General features: G+C 42.5%; 1 protein-coding gene across 2 annotated transcripts; it reads left to right on the top strand.

The window, feature by feature from the left end:
- The first annotated feature begins 1,499 nt into the window (after window positions 1-1,499).
- Mapk1ip1l (mitogen-activated protein kinase 1 interacting protein 1 like) lies at window positions 1,500-24,813 on the top strand. 2 transcript variants are annotated; one of them, XM_028873578.2, is made up of 4 exons: window positions 1,500-1,657; window positions 10,189-10,210; window positions 11,499-12,191; window positions 14,835-18,115. In XM_028873578.2, exons 2-4 carry the CDS (start codon window positions 10,193-10,195, stop codon window positions 15,129-15,131), a joined length of 1,008 nt encoding a protein of 335 aa, XP_028729411.1. In that variant the 5' UTR covers window positions 1,500-1,657; window positions 10,189-10,192; the 3' UTR covers window positions 15,132-18,115. The 2 variants fall into 2 exon arrangements, with proteins under 2 accessions (XP_028729411.1, XP_028729410.1); XM_028873577.2 differs by lacking the exon at window positions 14,835-18,115 and adding an exon at window positions 22,041-24,813 and having other exon boundaries at window positions 1,505-1,657.
- Window positions 24,814-26,007: the final 1,194 nt, after the last annotated feature.

Below are 26,007 nucleotides of genomic sequence, written 5' to 3'. Positions count from 1 at the left end.
TGCCTAGCTATTGGCCATTCAGCTCTTTGCTAAACCAATCAGAAGGTGCCTTAGGCAGAGACGCATCTTCACAGTGTACAAAAAGATTATTCCACAACACAAACTGAACCAGGCCATGGGGAGCAGACCAAAAGAACCGAGGACTAAGAGGCCAAGAGCAGGCTGGGAGACCAAGAGAGCACTTAGTCAAGATGGCTGGGGTTATGTAGGTATCAGGCTAGGGAAAGGGAGGGCAGCCACTGTCCTTGAGAGGCTTAGGGTGGGAGGCACAGGTCCTGAGTTGAGACTTGTCCTGGGTTTCCTGGGGACCTTGCATACCCTATATATTCAAATCAAAGGCCTGCAAAGGAAAAATTGAAGAATTTATAGATGTAATTACACTTTGCTTTTTGATGTATCAGTTTTGAGTCCACAAGAACCAGAAGCCAGTCTCAAAAGCCACGGCCCTCATCTATCGCAATGTTTCTCAACCTTCCTAATGCTGCAACCCTTGAATACAGCTGTTCCTCATGTTGTGGTGACTCCCAATCATGAAATTATTTTCATTGCTACTTCATAACTGTCATTTTGCTACTGTTATGAATTGTAATATAAATATCTGATATGCGGCCCCTTTGGGTCATTCGACCCCCAAAGGGATCATAACTCACAAGTTAGAAACCACTGTTCTCAAAAACTTAAAGGGAGTAAGATGGCTCATTCTGGAGCTATTTAAATGACGGTGCCAAAACACAAATTTAGGTTACCTCAACCAGTACCAAAAGTTTTTAAAGTTTTATAGAACAGCAAAGTCATACATCAAGGTAGGTTTAAAATACACTGGTGGGGTACATTGGAGAGACAGGTACATCAGGATAGAGGAGGCTTTTCTATAGGCTTAAAATGCCCTCAGATGACATTCTTAGCTGTTGGTAGAAGCTAGTTGTCTGTTAGTACATTCCGAAAGGTTTTTATCTATTGCCACAAGATGTTAGTTTCAACGGAGGCGGGCAACGAGGCGGGCAACGATCGGCCTCTGTTCTGGAGGGCTAGAGCTAGGTAAGGTAATTAGCATCTGGACCTGCAACATTCCAATCCTTCCACAGCACTGAAATTCTAATTAGCCACTCAGTCTCTGCAGACATAGATTGCTCTCAAAAGTTGTCATTCACAACCCCTTTGCAAAGTCATCCCCCTTCCCTCATCTTTTAACCCTCAATTTTGGTGGACTGTAACAGCCAGCCTGAAGCCTGGCTGCAGAAACCGCTGAACGAAGGGAGTCCAAAATCTGCTTCTAGCCACGGGCTTGCCTTGAGCATCCATGGCCAGAGAGGTTTTCGTTGAGGGGTCTTTTGAACTCTGGAAGCGGTGAAGCTTTCCCGCGCTCCACCCAGGAAAAAAAAAAAAAAAAAAAAAAAAAAACAGCCCTAGCTCCTGGAGCCACGCGGTCCTGCCTGCAATTTTGTGGGCGGCCGGCTGGGGGCGCCGGGCGGGGTGGGCGGAAACAACGGGTGGCCAGGCGGGCCTCCGCGCTTCCCTTTCCGGTGCCAGGAGGAGCCGTGTCGCTGCCGCCTTGGTCCGTCAGGCCTCCGGCCGGTTCTCCATTGCTCGTCTCTCCGGACTCCTCGCCGCCGCCGCCGCCGCCGCTGCGCCGCGCCTAGGGCTCGGATCCTGCCGGGTGAGTCTGCTTTGGCGCCCGCGGGGTGCGGGCAGGGGGCGCGGGGCCGGCGGGGGACGGCGCGAAGACGCGGGGGTCCCCGGGGGCCGGGCGGTTCTGGAACCTTCGGCGGCCGGGCGCCTCGGAGGCTCCTCCCGGGAGCAGGCGACCGACGGGTCTGATGTTGCGCCGCTCGGATCCCCGGGCGACCACGTCACGCCAGACTTGTGGGGTGGTGGGGCGGGAGCGGGCGACCCTCCCCCACACTCCCGCCGGCGGGATCCGCCGGGGGCCGGTTCGCTCCGGTTGATCCCGGATTCCCTTTGTTCGCTGAGCCCTGAAGAGCATCTTGTCTGGCTCCCCTTGCGCCATGCCCCGCCACCGGTGTCCCTGCCGCTGATGGCTGATACAAACCGGCAGTGCAGGAGACCCGAATCCTCCTCGACAGGCGGGTCTGTGCGCCAAGGCCCTGGCTGTTGGTAATCACCCACTCGTGAAATGACTCCCCGGGACAGAATGTGCCGAGGGCTGGGCAACGTTCTCCATTTGTAAGATTTAAGCGCAGATCAACCAGCGCTTGAACCGTTTTCCTCTCTGCCTGGAAAACCGAAAGTAATGCATTTCACTAATCCTAGTGTTGAATCAAACCAGACCCCACCTCAGATCCATTACAGCCTGCTGTGGGTATGCACACGTGTCCCCCCGGTGTGGTAAAGGCCTGTGTTTGAAGCCAAACCCTCACTACCCGGGTCGTCTTCGAAAGTCTTTGTTTCGTGGTGCTCCTGGCCTAGGGAGAGTAGTTTTCCTATTCATGCTGTGTAGGAACCACTCTGTAAAACTAATGTGCTTCACAAACTTTTTAATGCAGTTGCCGAAGTTGGAATGTGCTTTTTGATTGCAGAAGGAATCACGATGTCCATCTTCCTTCTCTTAACTGAGGTTGAGTCTCGAGGCCAGGGTGCTTAGGAATTCAGCAATCTTCAGATTTTGTAATTTATAAAGACTGTTATTTCAGAGGAGCGGTAACACCCCTAGACTTGGGGGCCGTTAACCCAGTATTAATAATTTATACAGGGTGGGCCGGTAGTTCAAGTAATTGAGCGAGGGCCTGGCCTCCAGTGAGGCCTTAAAGTCAGTCCTCAAAACTTCAGAGAAAGGAAAAAAAAAATACTGCAGTCGTAAATGCTCATGGCTGGGGGTGAATGGGAAATAAAATGGATAAATACAGTCAGGTCACCTTTTGGCACCAATAAGTTTTGTGCCATACTTCGGATAGGAGGTTGCATTTTCTAAGCTTTCTGGTTTGAAAATAGACAAAGGTTTGTGGTCACATTGTAGCAGCTGTAAAAGTTAACGTTTGTTGAGTTTTTGCTCTGTGCTAGGCAGTGATTTAAGAGATTTGTTTACAGTATTTTGTAAGCCTCAGCAAATCCCTGGGAAATAACCATTGACTCGTTCATGAGACTCGGCTAACTGGATTTGACCAGAGGCCAGACAGACAGTCTACTCCATTACCTTTGTGCACTGTGTCTAAATGAGAAAAAGGGGAAGCTGGGGCTGAGGATTGGAAAGAGATGGGTGGCTCAGGTTAAAAGCATGCACTGCTTTGGAGAACACTGGAGCTCTGTTCCCAGCATTTACAGGAGGCCACTCACAGCTGCTATAGCTCCAGCTTCAGGGAGCTCTGCACTTCTAGCCTCCTGCATTGACAGGAACAAACCCATATATATGTTTGTGACTTAAAAATAGCAAGAAGGAGAATTGGATTGTTGCTTATCTATTTTCCAAGCACTGGTTTAGTTACTTGGTCAGATGGGGTCCTGTTTAGTTCCTGTGTAGCATTACTGGCCCGTTCTGAGTATGTCCAGAAACAGAAGAGGACTCAAGTAAGCTAGAAAGTTAAAGGATTTGGATCCTTGTCTAGAGATCTCTGCTAGAACTTGCTTTCTTTCAGTATTCCAACCAGTCTGAACTATGGCCGCTTTCCACCGACTGTCCGTTCTCCCTCCCAGATTTATACAAACTGTTCTTACCCTGGAGCCTCTCTTTAACCTAATACTCCCTTACTTCTAGACTGCAGAGACACCAAGAATGTCTATGCCATGCCACTAATTGCCCCTAAAGTCCAGCAGTGTGTCACACTTGGGTTCTAATAAATATGAATAATTTATAAACGATACTAGGAATTTTTAAATGTTCAAGAATGTCCCATGCTTTTTTACATACTCAGTTGTAAAATTGAATATAATCTGATAAATTAGCCAGTACTAAAAGCTAACATAGATCCTAATTCAGAATCTGTGTTCGGTATAACACACTGTTGTTGTCACTGTTAGGAATTATTACTCGGGGACCCCACGCATTCAGGGAAACAAGCTGGCATACTGGGCAGATGCAGCGGCGAGCTAGCCGGTCGGTGATCTACACCATGGGGCCATGGTGGTGGGACAGCGGGTGACATGCACAACCCAGGTGCTACATTGCTCGGAAATGTTTATTATAATAGAGATGAAGAGAGGATAGGAAAGAAAGGGGGTGGAGGGAGAGAGAGCAAGGCGGAGTTTTTCCTTAAGAAGGGGCTTCTGCTTCAGGACACGGGGTTGGCCCCAAGGGGTGGGATCAGAATATTAACACTCACACTAAAATCACAAAAGTCCTGATTTTCCTTGGTTTCTCTGAATTTATATATCTGTGTGTATGTGTGTCTGTCTGTTTAGATTCTTGGTCGATGAAGTATCTAGGAATTGCAGCTTTTACAGAGGTTAAGAAACCTGCTTTTGTCAAAAAAGATTGTTGATGGCCTTCTGAAGTATTGCTTGCCAGTTGTCACTAGTAACTCAATGGATTTTAGCTTTCTTTTTTTTTTAATTTTGTTTTTTAATTTAATTTTACATATCAGCCACAGATTCCCTTGTTCTCCCCGCTCTTGCCAAGGATTTTAGCTTTCTTTTCTTTCTTTTTTTTTTTTTTTTTTAAGATTTATTTATTATGTATACAGTATGTATGACTGCAGGCCAGAAGAGGGCACCAGATCTCATTACGGAATTACGGATGGTTGTGAGCTACCATGTGGGTGCTGGGAATTGAACTCAGGACCTCTGGAAGATCAATCAGTGCTCTCAACCTCTGAGCCAACTCTCCAGCCCCCAGATTTTAGCTTTCTTAAACTTTGGATGGGATGATTGCCTGAAAGACCATAGAAATTACTGATGTATTTTTCCTCTTCCAGTGACTGGCGAAAGATATTTACACTATATTTTTTTACTTTTATTCCTAAGGAAATAAGTCTTTTTCAGCCTGGGAACAATGAGACCCTATCTGACAGGGAGGAAACTGGGAAGCAAGGAAAGCAAACAGCACTGTCTGCCCATACCTTGTTCTTGGAGGAGAGCCAGTGTTTGGAATAGTAATGGAGAGTTTGGGAAGTAAAAGCTTTCAGTTGTGCAAAAAGAAGAAAGTGTCCTTTTTGAGTTTGAGCCTAAGATGTGTATGTGGCACAGGCTAGCCACAAGTTCCCAGCCCTCCCGCCTCAATGCCATGGCCTCCAGAAGATGGGGTGCCCCATCTCACCCAACCTGAAAATACTCCTGGTTCTAAACTTATTTTTTTGGCTTTTTGTTTTGTTTTTTATTTATTTGGTTTGATTTTTCGCCCTGGCTGTCCTGCAACTCGCTCTGTAGACCAGGCTGGTCTCGAACTCAAAGATCTGCCTGCTTTGACACCACCGCTGCCAGGTTCTAAACTTCTTCTTTTTTTTTTTTTTTTTTTTTTTTTTTTTTTTTTTTTTTTTTTGGTTTTTCGAGACAGGGTTTCTCTGTGTAGCTTTGCACCTTTTCCTGGAACTCACTTGGTAGCCCAGGCTGGCCTTGAACTCACAGAGATCCGCCTGCCTCTGCCTCCCGAGTGCTGGGATTAAAGGCGTGTGCCACCACCACCCGGCTAAACTTCTTTTTTTATATGCTAAAATTTACAACCACTTCATTGGCATCAGTACAGTTGGGTGTTTGATATAGTTTTTGAGAAAACCTAGGTGCTGTGACCTTCTGCAAGGAAGCTCCAGCATCGTACTGTTTACCTCTCTAGAATGGTGGGATCTGGGAGAATGGGAATAGGGCCAGTAAGTGGACTGAAGCCTCATGCAATAATCCACTTTATTCAGAGCATCAGACAATTTATACACTGGAGGGTTAAGAGGAGTCACATGAGTAAAATGTATAATCATCAGGGAAAGCTGTATTGAGAAAAGATAAAATGTGTTTTCATAGAGGCACAAGCAAGTAACAATAGCCGGTTGTAATGAATAATCTGAAGTGAACTCACTCCCATCCCACCCATCTGGGAGGGACGCAAAAGCATATACCAAGAACAGTTCTGTTGTTTTGAAGGAGCTGAGGTCACAAGACTCTTGTCTTGGTTTCTTGGAGTTTTCTCAGAAGCACTCAGAAATCTCCTCACATGACTCCATTCTTACACCGTGTTCTGACATCTTCCCCCTTTTGATTCTTTTAAATGCAAGATACCCAGAGTGGTTTTGTTTTGAGACATTGTAGATAAATCTAATAGTCATTTGATGTATGATATCCTATAAGCAAACAAAGTATGATAATATTAGAACAGTGAAATCATTGTGTGTAATACTCTGCCACCATGAACAGGAATTCAAACTGTCCAGTACTATTGGTTACATTTTATTGATAGAGAATAGCTTGAAAAGAGACTTATGACTCTGGTATCTTGTAGAATGTAAGCCCATATTTGCCTTTTAATAGAAAACAAGTGTTATAATGTTCTAAGCAAATAGAAAGTGATTTAAATCCCTAGGAAAAGTTAAATGCAGTCCCTTCTTCAGATGGATGAATGAGTCTATTATAGTCTCAAAGTCCATTCATAAATACAGAGTCATTAGTGAAGAAACTTCTCCCTTGGTGCACAGGTTGTTAACTCCGCCCCAGGTTGGCAGACCTGACTTCTGGTAATATGGTTGATACCTCCTTTTGTCCTTTAGCTGGAGGTTTGCTATCTTTCTGGTGACTTTCACGGTCTCCTAACCCTCCACTGCCATTGAATTGATGGCCTGGGGCTGGAGGAGCCAAAGAGGAATGCATGATCTTTCAGTGACTCCATGTGCGATGACAGATGCACACCCCTCCTTTTCTTCTGGAGAAGTAAAAATTGGGCAGGTTAATGCATCAGCTTGTTTATTTCCTTCTGCAGCAAGACCAGGGAGGTTAGAGTTTCATACTGCAGGAGTATGAAATAAACAATGGATATATATGGGTATTGACCAGAAGTTGTAGTTCCTGTAGTAATGCAAGCATAACAACATGAAGACAAAATTCAAGCAGTTTCTGTTGATGAAAAGAATCCTACAACATAAGAAGAAACTGAAACAATATTTAAGGATTTAGGAAGTAACCAAAATAGATGAATCAAAACAACCATTTTCACCTGTTGGGCCATCAATAGAAAAAGTATCTGCCTGTGGGATGGGAGATGGTTGGACAATTTTCATAATCACAAATTCAGTTCACATGAGAAAATCTCATCGCTTACTAGCTAGATAATGATTTCATATCCTTCCATAATAATATGCAAATGAAATCTGAAAATCCATAGAGTTCTATAACACTCTTTAAAGCTGATTGTTAGTAATACAGCAAGGATCAGAATCCATGTAATTGTTGACATCGGATCCTACCCTGATTTACTAATTGAGCAAGAAGAGTAAGGTAAACAGTTAGTATTTAATGGCCCTTGTGGTGTGAATAAATCCATTCCAGAGGTTTATCCTCTTTTTTTTATTTATTTATTTTTTTAAATTACGCTCATGATATTTATTATTTAACACTCATGATGTTAATCCCATTTGTGGTATTCATAGATTACATTCGCAGAATTCATTCAATTATATATATATTTTAAATTTTAAATGTCAAATGTCATTTCTTGAAGGGGGTAGGAGGTCTTAAATACAGGCTTACAGCACAATGGGAGGACCCTGGAGGGCAGAAGTTCGCTACTGATGTTTTACAATCTTGCATCTAAGCTGTTAATGCCCATTGTTCAGGATACACAGACAAGGAACTTCCCTTAAGCATTCAGGAGGGTGGAACCTGGCAGGGAATTAGCATAGGGATGATATCAAGGTCAAGGTCTACAAGCAAGGCAACAGTTACCCAAAACGGGGGCCAGGACCCTGCAGGTCCCCCTTTTATTAAAAAAAAATGAGCTTCTGACTTGGGTTGCGTGGGATGTCAGCAGGTCACCTTATCTGTCATGGAGACGCCTGCTCAGGCCACACAGGTGCTCTGTCTTAGGTTGGTGAGTGCCCCCCAGGCATTACCTGTCTCTGAATACTCATTATCATACCGGCTCAATCGTGTGTGAGCTGCAGAGTTAATTGCTGCCAAAGATCTCAAAGTGGCACTTTGCAATCTGTGTGTTCGATACAGAAAAGACCAACAGAGGTCCTATCTCACCCATAGCCAGTAGGCTAAAGGCAACTGAGCCATTCCCTTCCTTAACGAGCCATACTGTACGTTGGGGTCCTTGTAAGATAGTATCCCAAAAGCAACTGGAACTTGAGTTTATAAATTTATAATTTTCAAAGCCAATCGAGATGTATATAACTACTGAATTCAATTTATCATGCCCAATAGAATGGAAGATTAACTAACTGTGGTAGCTACTTTTGTTGCCAGGGTCTCCACTGTGCTAGCTGTAGTAAGCAATTATGAGATGGTAATCCCAGAAACAGTAGCAGCGGTGGCCGCCATTGCTATAACAGCAACAGCAGCAGCAGCAATGTCAAATTCTCTTCTGGAGTGTGTGGACATCCACTGGCATGGATACAACTCCAGTAACAGGAACCGCCAAGGTCCGTTTTTCTTGATCCCAGCATGAAAACAGTGGCTGGCGGGTCCTGAACCTGCAACACTACTTCTGAGGTCACAGTGAAGTCTCCATTAGAAAACTGGAGGGACTGAGAGACCAGACGTGCTACCATTTGAGACCGCCTAGCCTCTAATAAATGAGTTAATTTACATAACAAAAACCCAAGCAGAGACAGATTAATAAATACCATTAAGAGAGTTAAAAGGGCCTTTGCAGAAAGTTTTTTGTCTCACGTAACAGCTTTCTTGCCATCTAACAAAATGGTTTGGTGGGATGATGTATCACTAAGTATTAATGACGAGGGAAGAAGAGTACCTGTTTTATTGTAGTGATACAGTCAAGGACAAGCAAATTCAGGGCTAAAAGTGACAGCAGGGGTCAGTGACCAGAAAGGAATGGAAGTGTATCTTGTTTGTAGTGGGCCAAGCTTAAGGTGAACACTTAACTTTGCACTTTATCCAGTGTTGGTTACACTTCAACTTGAAAATTGGTACAGGGTGGGACACCACGTAAACCAGACATCATGGCAGGAGGATCGGAAATTCGAGGTCGTTTTCTGTTATAGTTCAAGGCCAGACTGATATACAGAAGATCCTGTCTCAAAAATAAATATATAAATATAGATTATCCGGCATGAACACTTGCCCTGGATTCCCTGTCGAATACAGTAATGCAAGTTGTCCATTCAGTGATGGCAGAGGAATCACAGGAAGTGAATATAATTGGGGCCTTGGGTTTAAAAAGATTGTTAATCTGCCGTGATTTAAAGTAGGTTATAAAGCTTTGGTAATATCCAGAGGTTTCGTTTGTTTGTTTGAAGTTTAAAGGATACAGCATAAGTTTGCATAGGTTGTGCTGGGTGGATTTAGGTAAGCTTGCGTGTTTGACTCTGTTCCACTTCTGGTGCTTTTTCTTGATTATGCATAGTTAGACTTGAGGAGAGATGAGTGTGCTTGCTACGCCGGTGCTCAACAGAACCTTTGCTGCCACAGGCAGCATGACAAGCAGCATTATACAGACAGAGCAGCTTGCGTTTAGGAATATATATGTGTGTACACACATACATGTAACAGTAATTGGTTTTTAAAAGAGCAAGAAGAGGTATATGGGAGGGCTTGGAGGAAGGAAGGGGGGATTAATTATAATCTCAAAAATAAAATGTTTAAGAAGCTGAGCAAGTCAGTAAACAGCATTTGTCCATGACCTCTCCTTCAGTTCATAACACTTGGATCCTGCCTGATTCCCCTCAGTGATGGACTGTGACCTGGGAGTATAAGATAAAATATACCTCACCCTGCTGTCAAATAAATAAATAAAAATGTACCGTAAATTGTGGTTCAAGCTGAGCTGTAAAGTCTACACTTGATCATGTGAGAGATTCAAGGAGTTTCTACCAAGGATCTCTTGGCGATGCAGGATCGCTTGAACCCAGGAGTTTGAGATTAGCCTGGACAGTGAGAGCCCACTGGTAGATGATATGCAGTCCTGACAAGAATGACGTTGGTATGGTCATCTCAATTTTAATAGAAAAAATTTCCTATATAAAAGAAAACATAAATGAGAAAGATTCCATGTAAGTAAAATGTATACACAAAAAAAAAATCTTTCTAAAATGTATAAAATACAAATACTAATTTTGAAATTTTCTTTTTTTTTAGGAAAATGTCAGATGAATTTTCGGTAAGTTGAACCTTGCTAAATTTTATTGTTTTGTTTTGTTTTGTTTTCTTTTTTCTTTTAAGGAGAACATGATACTGCCAGGGAAGGAGGTATACATTTGTAATGTCAGCTCTGTAGAGATTGGGACAGGAAGCTTGTGAGTTCCAAGCAATCTTGGCCTATTCAGTGAGACCCTGTCTCCTTATAAATAGTGGACAACTTCAAACAAAATAAACCACGTGGTCCTAACTATAAGGCATCTATGGCTTTGTAACTTAAAAAGATACATGCTTGGACTTTAGGCATATGTTTTGTTTTTTTTTTTTCAGATTTATTTTTATTTATATATGTGTATAAGTGTGTGTCATATTAACTCCAGTTCCAGGGGTCCAATATCCTTTGGCCTCTGCCAGCTCCAGGCATGTGTGTTATTTGTATAAACTCATGAAGGCATGAGTTTGCTTTCATGTTGCTATGATAAAGAGCATGACAGAAAGCAACTTGGAAGAAGAAGCTTGCCCTCATCTTAGAGCTCATAATCCGTCATGAAGGGAGGCCAGGGCAGGAACTCAAGGCAGGAACTAGAACATAAGCCATGAAGGAACACTGGCTTGCTCTTTGGAGTCACACTCAGCTTCCTTTGTTATATTTCCCAAGACCACCTTCCCAGGCATGGTACTTCCCACGGTGGGCATTAATCAAGAAAATGCCTCACAGGTTTGCCTACAGGCCAGTCTTACAAAAGCATTTTCTCAATTGGAGTTGACTTTTCTGGGGTGGCCCCAGCATGTGTCAAGGTGGCAAAACAAACCAACCAGCATGCACACATACATAAAAATAAGTTGTTTTATTGAGGGTCCACTTGGGCTACATGAAACCTTGTCTTAAAAATAATGTATTTTACTTTAAACTGTATTTACAACATTATGTAAATTGCCTCATTTAATGCTGAACTTAACCACAAAAATGTTCTTGAAACTAAAAAAGTAAAGGTTGAGAGTCGAGTGTAGAGATCGTATCCTGTCCTATTTACCATACTGCCCTCTATTTACAGTGCTCAGAAATGAAACACAGAACTAGCTGTATTTAGAAAAATTGAGCTTTGGAGAATTTGCACTGTGAAGTTAATGTTCAAGATAACATCTCAAGTGCTTTTTTTAAGAGGATTTAGTCTTTGAAGGTGCCACTGGGGCTTGTAATCCCCGGGGATTGTGTATAGTTTGTATGGGATTATCGCCATGTTTGCTTTGACTTTTGCTTGGACTTGCCCTGGATAAGACAGATAAGACATATCTATTTTGTATTCCAGTTGGCAGATGCACTGCCTGAACCATCCTCTGCCAAAACATCTGCTGTGAGCAATACAAAAGCTGGCCAGGCTCCTCAAGGCTGGCCAGGCTCCAACCCTTGGAATAACCCAAGTGCTCCACCTGCTGTGCCATCTGGACTCCCACCAAGTGCTGCAGCACCCTCCACTGTGCCTTTCGGACCAACACCAACAGGAATGTATCCCTCCATGCCTCCAACTGGACTACCACCAGGACCCCCAGCACCCTTTCCTCCTTCTGGACCATCATGTCCCCCACCTAGTGGTCCTTATCCAGCCCCTACTGTGCCAGGCCCTGGCCCCACAGGGCCATATGCTACGCCAAATATGCCCCTTCCGGAGCTACCTAGGCCATATGGTGCACCCACAGATCCAGCTGGTACTTTAGGTCCATGGGGATCCATGTCTTCTGGACCTTGGGCACCAGGAATTGGGGGGCAGCATCCTAATATGCCATATCGATCTCCAGGGCCATATCCCACTCCTCCTCCTCCAGTGTCAGGAGCACCGCCTGTTCCATGGGGCACTGTGCCACCGGGAGCCTGGGGACCACCAGCACCATATCCTGGCCCTGCAGGATCATACCCCACACCAGGACCCCATCCTGTTCCGAATAATCCTTACCAAGTGCCTTCAGGACCTTCTGGTGCTCCACCAATGCCTGGTGGCCCCCATGTAAGTGTTGCGCTTGTTCTTGACAATGCAGTCAGAGTCGCATTAACAGTTGTGTAGCATGAATCTTTAAAGTTTTTATTAAGAAAATCAAACCTGAACCAGGTATTGGGGTGAACTAGAAGATCAGAGAACCAGAACAAACCACAGCTAACCTCACCTGGCCAACTTCTCAGCTGGTCTTGTTTCCTCAGACTGGAAGCTTCTGTGTCCTCATCCCAATGGCTCTCAGCTGAACTGCTGCTCGAAAGCCTGAAGCTTAATCAGCTAAAAGCTTAACCAGCCAAATGCTTCTGGTTTCTGGTCCTCACGCCTTATATACCTTTCTTCTTTCTACCACCACTCCCTGGGATTAAAGGCTCGCTTTCTGAGATTAAAGGCGCGAGTCACCATGCCTAGCTGTTTCCAATGTGGCCTTGAACTCAGAGAGATCCAGAGGGATTTCTGTCTCTGAAATGCTAGGATTAAAGGTGTGAGAGCCACCATTTTCTAGCCTTTGTATCTAGTGGCTCTTCTGTCTCTGACACCAGATAAGTTTATTAGGGTGCACAGTATTTTGGGGAACACAGTACCACCACACACTGGCAGATTGTTCTAGGTGGGAGATGAGAGAACTTCTAATACTTAGATGGTTGTGAATCTATACACTGAATAAATGTAAGCACTTGGGGTTCAGGTGCAGCATTTCAAAGAGCAGAAGTACTCCTGCTATTAAAAATAGCAAGGGAAGATCTCAGAGATCCCTAAAGACATTGGACTATGATGAGCAGTATGCTCCTCAGGACCCTTAGATGACTCAGACGTGTGTCTTGGGCTGTGTTGTTGGGCAGAGCGGCTGTTTTACAATTCTTGGTGTCCTTTTACTGCATCACATCAAAGAGCAGCTTGAGAAAACGCTTGTCTGGGTTGATGGAGAGAACATGGGGTACTGAGTATATAATAGGTATTGCCCATGTCATACAGTTCTCCCTGGGTTTTTTGTTTTGTTTGTTGGGTGGGTTGGTTGGTTGGTTTTGGTTTTTTTGTGTTTGTTTGGGGGTTTTTTTGAGACAGAGTTTCTGTGTAGCCTTGGCTGTCCTGGAACTCACTGTAGACCAAGCTGGCCTTGAAGTCACAGATTCTCCTGCCTCTGTCTCCTGAACACTGGGATTAAAGGCGTGCGCCGCCGCCACCTGGCCCCCTCCCTGGTATATTTGAACCTGGCACTACCGCCACTATTCTTAGAAAGCAATCTGTTAACTCCTAAACCACCAGATAAGTAAGCACATTTCTACATTGAGTAATTAATAACCATCTCAGCTCTGAAGACAAACATTTTTAGTAGTTTCTTCCGGAATTTCATTAGTACAATTTCTTGCTATGTTCTCTCCCTGCGCGCCCCCCCCAATTTTTTTTTTGCAAAGTATGCCACAGCATTCTTGATGTCTGCATTTATTATATAGTAAGTTTATTTTACGCCACCATAAAGTTAATAACTACATACACTGATTATATGTGGGAGGCACAGAGGTCGTTGTGCTCACAGATAAGCACTAGGGGAACCAGGAATGTTAAACACACTGGGTTGTCTCTTCAACAGGAGAGACATATAACCTGTTTTCTGCCCAGAAGACTGGGAGCAGACGTGGTTAATAGCCTGGTGACCTTTGCACTATCTGAGTGGCCAAGGGCCATGCTGAGATGCTTCTCAGCCATTGACTACTTTAACTGATTGTGCATGTTGTGCTCAAACTGTTCTTGTTAGAAACTGCAAGACTTAACCCCATGCCCGCTCCTAACGTTACTTCACCATTATTTTTCTCCCTTCAGCCGTCTCTATGACAACGCACTCAACCTTGTGTTATAACTTGTATCCATGCTCATTCTGATTTACCAGGTCCAGTAACATCTACTGGTGCTCAAGCTAATGTACTGGCTGCCTCCTCATCCCTAATTCTTTTCAGATCACTCAGAACGCTCATGAACTTCATCAAAATACAGAATCTTTGCAGGTGTAATCCTCTACCTCGTGACCAAGCTCGGCAGATCATCAGAACCTGTCCTTGTTAAATTCTTTTACCCCACTGCTATCTGCTAACGGAATTAATTCCTGAGCGTTGAAATCTAATGCCATTTGACAAACAGATATACTCTTCTCTCAGAATTTGGAGGTTTAAAATATGTTGAAACTTTTTCTAATATGATTGTTGGCTTCTGCTCACAGAGGTGAAACAACCTTGGACGCCATTGTTCATTTATTATATACATTTTCCTCTCTAGGACTCCTAATGCAACTAAAAACTGATAATGGTCCTGCTTATACCAGCAAATACTTTAAAGAATTAATAATGTTACTAGAATCCCTTATAATCCACAGGGTCAAGCTGTTGTGGAACAACACCACCAGTACTTAAATGGCAAATTTTAAAAGTAAAAAGGGGGTATAGACACTCACCTAAATCCCCACACAGTATGCTGCATGTAGCTCTACTGACTTTAAATTGTTTCACTTTAAAGGATAATATTTCTTCTGCTGCCCAAAAGCATTTTGCCGTAAAAGAGACACAGCCTAAAGTATAGGTTAAATGGAAAGCTCTAGAGGCTAATGAGTGGAAGGGCCCAGTGTTCACCTAACATCAGGGCGAGGTTATGCTTGTGTTTTTCTAGAAAGTGAATGAAGTTCCAGGTGGCTCCCATTCTGATGTATCTGACCAGGAGAGCAGCCCAGAGTCCAATGGACAAATCAAAGTTCTCAAGGTAGACAAGAAAGCTATCAAGAAGCGGAATCCCAAGAGGAAGAATTGTAAGCCAATAACTTGGGGAGACATCAAGAATTTAACTCAACAAGCTGAGACCTTGGGGAAAGAACAAGGACACAGTACAACTGACCCCAAAATGATGCTGTTACGTTTAATGGCTATATTACATGTTAATTCTCAGCGTGACCCTTCAGATCCCAAATGACTTTTGTTGAGGGAGGTAAAGGTATACCTGTAATAAACAGTATGATGTTGTTTTGCCATGCTAAGGATTGTTTAATTCTTTGGGACCAGTTGTCTGAACAAAAGATGGTATACAAATATTTAGTCACATGAATGGATATATTGGTTGGACTAATCAAGGAGATCAGTCCAAATGGAATAATACAGATTTTAGCATAACTAAGTACTCTTTCAAAAGCTCTGAGAGTGGAAATTATAGTTGTATGAAAATTTAAAAAAGGAATTTCTGATGTCTTGCTTACTAGAGTTGATATTATTGTACCTAGAATAGTGCTATCTGTTGCCAATGGCTTAGAAAATAACCCAGCTTGATTTGGTGCGTGTCATTCAACAAGACCAATCTTTTTGTACAGAGGAGACCCGTCTATCCTGGGCTCTTAAAAAGAAATTTATATGACATAGAAGTTACTCATGCATTATTCACAAATAACAGGACAAAACAGAATCTGCCGATGCCCATATTCATATGGCTCCCCTGACAGTCTTGTCAGTGGTGGGTTTTTGTTTGTTTTTGGGTTTCGTACATTGTTTTAAATGTACTTCTATCCCTCATTATTGCAGTATCACGTCTAATTATACTCTTCCCTCTGGTAAACAACTGCCTTTTCGATGCACACTTTTTTTAACAATGCAAATGCTGCTTGTAATGACCTTCCTGCAGGTTTTAAAGGTTTCTGTGGGAGAGGCCATATTACATCCATTGTGTTCAGTAGATCTTTGCAGTCGATACTAGAATAGAGCTCTTCCTGAAAATTGTGATGATTCTTTGCGTCTGTTGCATCCTGTGGTAGTTAGATCCACTAGAGCGTTTTTATTACCAGTTCCAGAAGTCATTACTGTAATACAAGGAGAGGTCTCAAAGATGGCCTGTCTGATTAGTAAAGCTACTGATACTACAGCAAATATGTGAGCAGAAATTTGTCAGAGATGGGTGAATTGAGAACCACAGTTTTACAAAATAGAGCTACCAGGGATTATTATTGCTCAGATATAGTCATAGTTGTCGGTAATTTTCTGGGATGTGTTGCTTTGATGTATCAGATTTTTCTCATACTGTCATTGGTAAAATTAATGATTTGCATAGAGATAATCTCACAGGTGACCTTTGAATGGCTGTCATGGTTAAGATAGCGTTCTCCTTTCTTTGATCCTCTGTTGGCTATTCTTATAATTCTGTTATGCTTACCTATACTAAACTGGCCATGCAAACAGTGCATTTAACCTTGACCACAATTTTTATTTAAAAATTAAAAAGGAGGAGATGTGGAAGCGCTAGGGGAACCAGGAATGTTAAACACACAGGGTTGTCTCTTCTAAGGAGAAGATGTATAACCTGTTTTCGCCCAGAAGACTGGGAGGAGATGTGGTTAATAGCCTGGTGACCTTTGCGCGATATGTGTGGTCAAGACCACACTGTTTCCTCCCCCAGACACTTACCGTGAACTTGTCAATCTGTAAGATTCATCTTTATGTAAGATGTCATATGTACTTCACGAAGTGTTTCTGTGTATTCCTGTCTTAAGCGTCATTGTACACATGGGACTGAGTTACTTATCACCAGGAGACTTTTCACTAAATTGCACTGTACTTAAATATGCCTAAAATAAACTACTCAGGTTCAAACTCCCAAAGTTTGAACCAGCTACCGAATCCTGTTGAACTGAGCTGTCTTGCCTCCTGCAGATTGTTACTTGTGACCACTGCATGTGGCGGGGGAAGCCACACATGATGGGCAGTCTGCATCTGGCAGACAGCTACATGTGGTAGGTGAGCTGAACGCAGCAAAAACATGTTTTTCCATAGAGGCATATGATTAACAACAGCTGAAGTCAATTCACTCCTATCCACTACGCCTGGGAGGGCTATGAAAGCATATTCCAAACAGTTCTGTGTCTTTTAAGACATTGAGGCCACAAGACTTGTCTCAGTTCTTGGAGTTTTCTCACAAGCACTCAGAAATCTCTCACAAGACTCCAGTCTTGCGCCATGCTTTGATGTCTCCCCCTTTATGGTTTTTTTAAGCTCAAGATATCCAGGGTGCTATAATTTTGAGATGTTGTAGCTAAATCTAATTGTTGTTTGATGCATGAGTATGCTATAAGCAAACAAATTATAATAACATTAAAACAGTGAAAAACATTGTAATATTCTGCCATGAAGAATAGAGATCTAGACTATGTCCAGTACTATTGGTTACGATATATTAATCACAAAAATCTAGAGAGTAGCTTGAAAAGAGACTCATATAATTAGTAGTTATGGTATCTTATAGAATTTTAATAGGAACATAAATGTTATAATGCCCTATGCAGATAGAAAGTGATTTAAATCTCTAGGAAAATTAAATGCAGTAATGTATTCAGATGTGGTCCAGGCACAAACACGGGTCATTAGTAAAGATAACAGGAGCTGTATCTGTTCATCTACAAGTTGAAGCAGAGGAGAATGAGAAACATAAAACCAATACCTGTGCTCAGAGGCACTCACTGCAGATACCCAGGTCAAAGCAGCTTGCATCGCCAGAAAGTGATTCTCAGGTGACCTGGAGCTCTGTGTGTTGTAAAATAACCTCTCCCATGGTGCTTAGGACTTTATCTTGGCCCCGGGTGAGCACATTTGACTTTTGGTGTATTGCTCGGTATCTTTTGCCCTTTAGCTGGAGGTCCTCCACCATCATCTCTGATGGCCCAGGGCTGGAGGAGCCAAAGAGGAATTCACAATGTTTTCATGGATCTTTCTGCAATGACAGACTCATATCCAATCCTGATTTTTTTTTTTTCTCCAGCCACCCAGGCTTCCAAGTCTCGAATTATTTAAGCCACACAGGCCCATCTAAGGGCAGTTGAGAATGTTCTATAGAGAAATGTTTTTGAGCTCTTCTAAACATACCGCCTTGAGACAATTTTTAAAAAATTAACATTAAATAAAGTACAAGAATACCCTTTGGTGCTCCTGTTTATTGTTTAGTAATTGGTTTTATGTTCTTTCAATTATGCCTTGGCCTTGAGGATTTAAAAGATTGCCTGTAATTTGATTAATACTCATTCCTTCTAGAAGTTAAGTTTTTTTCCTACTGTAGTCTGGTCCATTGTTTAGTAGGCACTCCCATAACAGCAAAAGTTTGTGTAAGAGAAGAGCATACTGCAGAAGCATTCTCTGAAGACTAAGGTACAGCCCAGAGAAATTTAGAGTTCTGTGTCAATGCAGATGTGCAGGTACCACATCTTTAGTAAGGGGCCATTGAGGTGTCCAGACAGGCTTGCTGGATTTCCATGTCATTTTTAGAGGTGGTATTTCTTTCAATGACCCCTGTGGAAAACCCAATCTGTGTTCATGATTTTGCCCTTGTGGAAAGGTAGGTTTAATAATTCCCTGCAACTCTTTGCCTGGTCCTTTCCTTGTTGCTGTCCTGTTCTTTTCGTTAGCCATTGCTCCTATGAATAGGTAGCAGTAGAGGTGGAATAGAGATCTCATTAGTTTGTAAAAAGTCTCTTCCCCAAAGATGAATGGGAGCATCAGTAACATAAAGCTGTAGGGCTACTATTATATTTTCTGTACTTACACATTTTAATTTTGTACCACTTTGTTTAATCTTGTTAGAGCTCATAGTTCTCAACTCTAGGAGGGTTTAATTTACCTCCATAACAGGCCATTTGGAGGCCATTCTATGTTATAATACAGACATCAGTCAGCTCCAGAATCAATCCTGTAAAAGGTTTTCCTGTTATTTTTAAGTCCAATAATGGTTTATCATAAAGTGCTTAAAACTTCAGTTTTATCTGTACTGCCAAATTCTTCCTCTCGAAGCACATTTTTCTGTGAAATAGCACTTATACAATTGTTTTCTCCTGCATTAATTTACAGGTCATTGGGCACTGTGATCATGACTGCAGTTTCCTGTATATAGTTCTCATCAATGATTCTTCTATGAACTATTATTCCTTTCATGAATAAACTGCAACATTCAGTATAGGTCCCCAATATCCTATAAGTAACTTAAAAGGACACTGAAGAAGGGAAATGGAAATTTTTTTTTTCATTTTATATACCAGCCACAGATCCCCCTCTCTGCCCACTCCCCAGCCTTTCTCCCCAACCCACCCCCCATTCCCACCTCCTCCAAGGCAATGTCTCCCATGGGGAGTCAGCAGAACCTGGTACATTCAATTGAGGCAGGTCCAGGCCCCTCCCCCTTGCAACAAGGCTGTGCAAGGTGTCCCACCATAGGCACTGGGCTCCAAAAAGCCGGCTCATGCACCAGGGACGGATCCCAATCCCACTGCCTGGGGGCCCCCTAAACAGTTCAAGCTAAACAACTGTCTCACCTATCCAGAGGGTCTAGTCCAGTCCTGTGGGGACTCCACAGCTATTGGTCCACAGTTCGTGAGTTTCCACTGGTTTGGCTGGCCGTCTGTATACGTGGGAAATGGGAATATCTTTAGGGCGAGGAATAGCGATAGCAGCTCTTCCTTGAGTAGTAGTTTATGCTGAAGAAATAGATTGATTACAGCCTGAAGCTGGCACAAATGTTACTGCTTTTTTACTTTAATCCTCTAATCTCCTTGTTGACTGGTATTGTCATTGTTACTAGGAAGTGTATTTCCGTCCTTATCAAATTTAGACCACCATTCCTTAGCTCAGTGTTTTCCTTTATTGTGTTTAGGGCATAAGCCAGGAATTCTTAGATTCTGAGTGTTCCTTTGTTAAGTGGCCAAGTCAGCCACAATTGACACATTTTGCTGAGGTCTGTTTCAAGGGTATGGGTTTCAAAAGCAGCTAATTTTGCTCTAAGTTTGCAAGTCCCCACATTTCTCAGGACTTGAGAAAGTCAATAACATTTCCTGTCTCTCCATGAAGTCCAATTATTCATTGGTGATCTTCACTGGCATTATCAAATGTCAGCTGTTTAATGATAATGCTTGGACTTGTTCCCCTTTTGTTTCTCAATGACATGATTGAGTCTCCCTTTGAAATCAACATAAGGCTCAGAGGGACCTTATATGATTATATATATATATATAACTTATATATATATATTTTACATATACATATATAACTAGACCCAGAGTCAGATCCCCTATCAATTTTCATCCAAGCAGCCAGAGTTATGTCCCTAATGTGGGAGAGCTGTAGGCGGTCTGTTATCCAACTGATGATCTGTTGGTCCAGTCCCTATCAGCATATCATAGGAGACATTTTCCAGATCACCCCTCAGTCCTGGATGCCAGATTTTTTTCATGGGCTTCATCTGTAAGCCATATTTGCCTTTGAAGAAATTGGGAAGGGCTTAGAACCATTTTAACAATTGCATGAAAATCATAAAGCATCCTTGTCCAATAATGCTCTAACCAAAAAGATATTCATAGCAGTATGGAGCAGTAAGGTCCATAAGAAGTACAAGCCTCTTTAAAATCTTTATATCCATGTCTGATCCCTGATAAACATTTTGATTTTGCTGAAATTACACTGGAAATACCAAATGCAGCTCATGAGGCTGGGGGATTGATAGATGAATTCTGTTTCCCTGCTGTGTCCTAGCTTGCCTAGGTTGTAAACTTGGCATTTTCATAGCCTCTCCTAAATCCCTGTCAGGAAATGGGGGGAGTATGAGATCAGATTGATTATCAGATTCCTCACCCCATGCTTCTGGATCATCTTCAGGCAGTGGAGGAAACCGATCTAAAGGAGGTTCCAGTAAGGGAACTGAGGGGGTCATCGCCGGCATAGTTATGGATGCCACGGTTTTTACTTTCAGTTTTGCCTGAACAGGGGCAGGAGAAATCTACTTTTTTGCCCCTTTTACCAATTTTAAGATTTGATCATCCAGTTTATATTCATTCCAAGGAACTATCTATCTCTACCTTATGATTAATATTCTCCTTGTCTTCCTTAAGCATTTTGATAACAGTCTTTTGGTTTTTCGAGGCAGGGTTTCTCTGTGTAGCTTTGCGCCTTTCCTGGAACTCACTTGTTAGCCCAGGCCTCGAACTCACAGAGATCCGCCTGGCTCTGCCTCCTGAGTGCTGGGATTAAAGGCGTGCGCCACCACCGCCCGGCTGATAACAGTCTTAATGCCCAAGTGACCAAATTTGGATGGGGATCTTTCCTCTTTTTTCTATGCCTTATTCAGTATTCTTTTGGACTCTGTCCTATACTCCTTCACCTGAAGTTCCTTCTTCTGGAAACCAGGAATACTTGCAAGCAGTCTAATATCTGATTTTAATACTTGTGCCCCTCCTCTCTTGAAAAAATGATGCACAAGGTTGACATCAGGCAAAGCCTTCCCTGGTTTCTGTCCTGTAATTCTCACCTCCTTGTGTGAGCATCCCCACTCTAATCTTGTAGGGACTTCAGGTCCCTGTTCTGGTTGTCACTTGTCACTGTTCTAGAGGGGTGGGACCTGGGAGAATGGAGCCCATAAATGAGGTGGACTAAATAAATATAGTGGCTATTGCCTCCGACATTGTATATTTTGAGGGTCAAGAGTATTCGCATGAGCAAAGTGTCCAGTCACAAGTGCAAACTACATGTGATGGGCAAGCTGAATGCAGCAAAAATGTTTCTCCATAGAAGCATATAAATGAATAACAATAGCCATCTGTGATGAATAATCTGAAGTAAACTCACTCCTGTCCGATGCATCTGGGAAAGAGACAAAAACAATCCAAGATCAATTTTATGTTATTGAAGAAACTGAGGTCACAAGACTTGTCTTAATTTCTTGGAGTTTTCTCACGAGCACTCAGAAATCTCACATGACTGCATTCTTGTACTGTTCAACAGTTGTTTTTTTTCTGCTGGCTGTCATGTTCACATAGACACCCATACACCATTCTAGAAATTGACTTTTTTTCCTTTTTTTCTGTTGCAGTACCATTAAGTTGACTGGATGAAGAGATGGCGCCTTGCTTTTTGAAGTACATGTACATGCACATGAAGGCTTATACACAAGTGGCTGGTTTCACTGTTGGTGAAGGACGTTCCTGAAAGAACAACTTTTGTACCTCAGAGAGTTCCTGCTTCATGTGTTTGGATATGTAGAACATCACATGGGTACAATCAGATAAAAATGTAAAAGCAAATCAAGTGTGGTTAATGTGGCTGTGTATATCAAATAGCTTTTGATAATACTTGTTTAAAATATAGCTGTACCCTCAATCTAAAATGACATGGATTATTGATAGACTCTGTAACTTAATTGGCAAAGTAATTCAAGTATTTTTTTTTATAATCATCCCGCACTCCCATATAACTGAAAACAATCACTTAATTGAAACATGACTCCTCAACATTTTGAGGTCCTCTGCCTACACAAACCAGGACCTCTTGTTATATTTTAGCTACATAAATGTATTGTGTATGTGTTTGCTAAGTTTAATTCAACATTATTCCCAGTTCTGCCAAAATAAGATAATGTTCCTATCAAAATTGCATTATGATCTAAGGACAGGTTTCTTGCTCTGACAGAGCTCTAGAAAAATGTTGGTGCCACATGCACTTAAACAAGGTTTAATACAGGAGTCAGACTGTCCAACCTCAGGAAGGTAGGAAGAGGAGATGAGTGAGACAGCTGCTGCTGGACCTCATGTCCACCCAGCTGTGTGAGCCAGCAGCTGGAGCTGGGAACTTTCCTCTCACTAGACAGCAGGGCCAACACAGGGATGTCCTTCTTGACAATCTAATTTGGAATTCGCAAATCATTTTCTTCTTAAAGCATTTACAAAAGGTGGTCCATTTCCTTATAAGTTAAGTTACTGGCTGAACTAAATAAACATCATTTATGACTTTTTTTTTTTTTTAAGATTTATTTGTTTATTATGTATACAGTGTATTCTGTCGGCGCATATCTCTGCAGGCCACAAGAGGGCACCAGATCTCATTACAGATGGTTGTGAGCCACCATGTGGTTGCTGGGAATTGAACTCAGGACCTTTGGAAGAGCAAGCAGTGCTCTTAACCTCTGAGCCATCTCTCCAGCCCCATTTATGACATTTTTTAATGGGAAAAAAAAAATGTTCTGAATTCCAAATGACATTCTCATAATGACTGAACCACAACCCATTTGAGTTGTTCCAGAATTAAACATGTAATTAATACATGTTGCTTGGCCGTAGTATACAGGACAACTGGAGGTGAAACTAGTTGACAAAGCCACGGTCAGACCTCTCAATAGACCAGTAGGAAGCAGAGGCTGGCAAGTGGCTCCTGCAGACACTTAACCATCTAGATCGATCAGTGTGCATGACTGCACAACTTGCTTTTCCAAAGGACATTTTCCAAAGGACATTTCTGGACCTGCTATGAGTCTAGAAGGCAGTCTGCTGTGCTCTCCCAGTAGCAACAAGGCCTGTATGACAGACCCTTTCCCACTCCAACTTAAGGGATTAAAGAAGATTGAAGTATTCGGGAGCCAGAGGCAGGTGGCTTTCTGAGTTTGAAACCAGCCTGATCTACAAAGTGAGTTCCGGCACAGCCAGGACTACACAGAAAAATCCTGTCTCGGAAAGAAATAGAAAAAAGGGATGCTGGATTTGCCTCCTGGTAGGTTTAAGACGGTGTTATGGGGAGAAAGTCATGGCCCAAGTCAACTGTGGGTGTGGCCTTCAGCATTTCGGTGTGGTCCACTTCTTTGGAACTTGGAGCTGTCCTCTTCTCACTGCTGCTCTAGATGTGAGGTTTGTCCAGCTTTTGGTGAGATTTTACAGTCTTCGGCTTCACACAGCAAAGCATGATCCTTGAGCTTGTTTGTGCTGTGTGTGCCAGGGGTGCCATGGCAGTGACTGGTGACCCCAAAATGCCACTGATCTTACTACCAGGTGCATTCAGACAGTGATTCACCAAAGATACCTCCTGCATTAACTTAAGCCTTAAAACTTTTAAGTGCATTTGGTACCAACATTTTTCTAGCACTCTAGCAGAGCAAGAAACCCATTCTTAGGATGTAATGCAGTTTTAAAAGGAACATTTTGTTATTTTGGCAGAACTGGATATAATGATTGAATTAAGCTTAGCAGCCACAAAAAGATTGCTAATTCTCCTCCTGGGGGTGCCCTGCCAGTCTGGGCATCTGGACCCTGGAACATACCGTCACTGCCCTGCCTACCTATGTAATTTTAAGCCAATAATTAGCTGCCAAGTTCATCAGCCGCTGTTTTGTTGTTGGTGTTTGGGGGGAGGGTAGTTAGTAGAATCTAATGATCCATCGTGCATGTTGTGCTGTGGACAGTACTTCCATTTAAACCCTGTGCTTTGGACTTTCCAAGTGATAATTGGGACTTAATAAATTTATTACTGTTATTTAATGTAAGTGGAAATCAAAGGTATGGCAGAATTTTCTATTTTTGTTTTGTTTACAACATTTCTCTTGTTGCTGTCAGGGTAGAATATTTCTGGATTCAAGATACAATCAAGAAAAGCAAAAATAAAAAATAAAAGGTAGCCAAATGAGGAAAAGAATCCAGAAAGGGCTTTCTATTTTTGTTTGTGTTTTAACCTAAGAAAAGAATAATGCTCTCTTCAGAATAAGCCATGCTGAACTAGGACTGGTCTCTTAAAAAGACAGCTTGTCAATAAGTGTTTGGTCCAAATTACAAAATTTGTTGACACAGGCTGACAAAAATTTTTAAATAAATAGAGCAAAAACATTGAGGTGTGTGCAAGAATAGTGCTTCTGACGTTGAAATCTGGGGTTTTACAGTGTATACTTCTTTTCCAAGAACTCTCCCCTTGTTCATCTTACTGTCAGAGGGTAACAGGGCAGGCAACAGAACGTTTTAGAAAACAGTCATGATGCACCTCACAAGCTAACACTTTCCAGACACACACACACACACACACACACACACACACACACACACACACACACAGCTTTTGAAACTTGGGGTAGTTGTCTACATTTCTAAACTACTAGTGCCATGTGTTCCTCAGCCTCTGATTTAGAGCTAGCTTTGTGAAATGCCAGCATTGAAAGCTCTGGAAAGTAAAGTCTAAGCACAAGCCTTTAACCGTTACCATGTTTAAAGAAGTGCAAGCTTTCCTGGCGGAGCTGCTGAGAGCAGTGCATGCCCTCAGAGAAGCCTGATCCTAGGGGAGCAAATGTTACACTGTTTTCAGAATTCTGCCAAGTCAAACAAAAATGAGTAATGGTGATGGGACTGAGAATCCATGCACACTTGTAGCTGCAGAACCCATCTGCGGACTGAGTCCATCCGATGTGCACATCTGTGCTAAAGAGTTAGCCACACCATTACCTGCTACCTAAATAAAAAGTAATGAACAATAACTCTCAAGGTAACAGATTTGTCTTGGGGCATTTTAAATGGCATTGGATTTGATACTTATTTTCTTATTTGACATGGGTCTCACTATATAACTCTGGCTAGCCTGGAGCTCGTAGATGAGCGACTCAAAAAAGTCTTCCTGTCTCTGCCTCCCAAATGCTGAGATTAAAGGCATGTCCCTGGCTTGTTAAACTCACTCACTCACTCACTCTCCCCCCCCCTCTCTCTCTCTCTCTGTGTGTGTGTGTGTGTGTGTGTATTCATACATACATGAATATCTTTCAAGAGCCAGGTGGTAGTGGTGCACACCTTTAATCCCATCATTCAGGAAGCATAGACAGATCTCCTGTCTCAAAGAAACAACAATAAAAGCAAAAGAATATCTTTCAAGATTGTAGTGCTGATCAGTGCAACTATTCAAGAGTGCAAAGTAAGAGGATGTTTTTCCTGTGCAAACGTTTTGCACAGCCCATCATCACTCATTAACAGACACTGGCATGTTGCCATTGAGTAGATTTGACTTGTATGCTCTATAAAGGTTTTTTGTGATGCTTTTCT

The sequence above is a fragment of the Peromyscus leucopus genome, chromosome 9 (genome assembly GCF_004664715.2).
Source record: "Peromyscus leucopus breed LL Stock chromosome 9, UCI_PerLeu_2.1, whole genome shotgun sequence".
In the NCBI taxonomy this organism is placed as follows: domain Eukaryota; kingdom Metazoa; phylum Chordata; class Mammalia; order Rodentia; family Cricetidae; genus Peromyscus; species Peromyscus leucopus.
Note: the sequence above shows the minus strand (reverse complement) of the source record. Positions and strands in the feature narration are given on the sequence as shown.

Bases quoted from the DNA above. Each gene is read 5' to 3' on its own strand.
- Mapk1ip1l (XM_028873578.2), top strand. The intron at 12,192-14,834 runs GTAAGTGTTGCG...GTGTTTTTCTAG, and splicing joins CAATGCCTGGTGGCCCCCAT to AAAGTGAATGAAGTTCCAGG.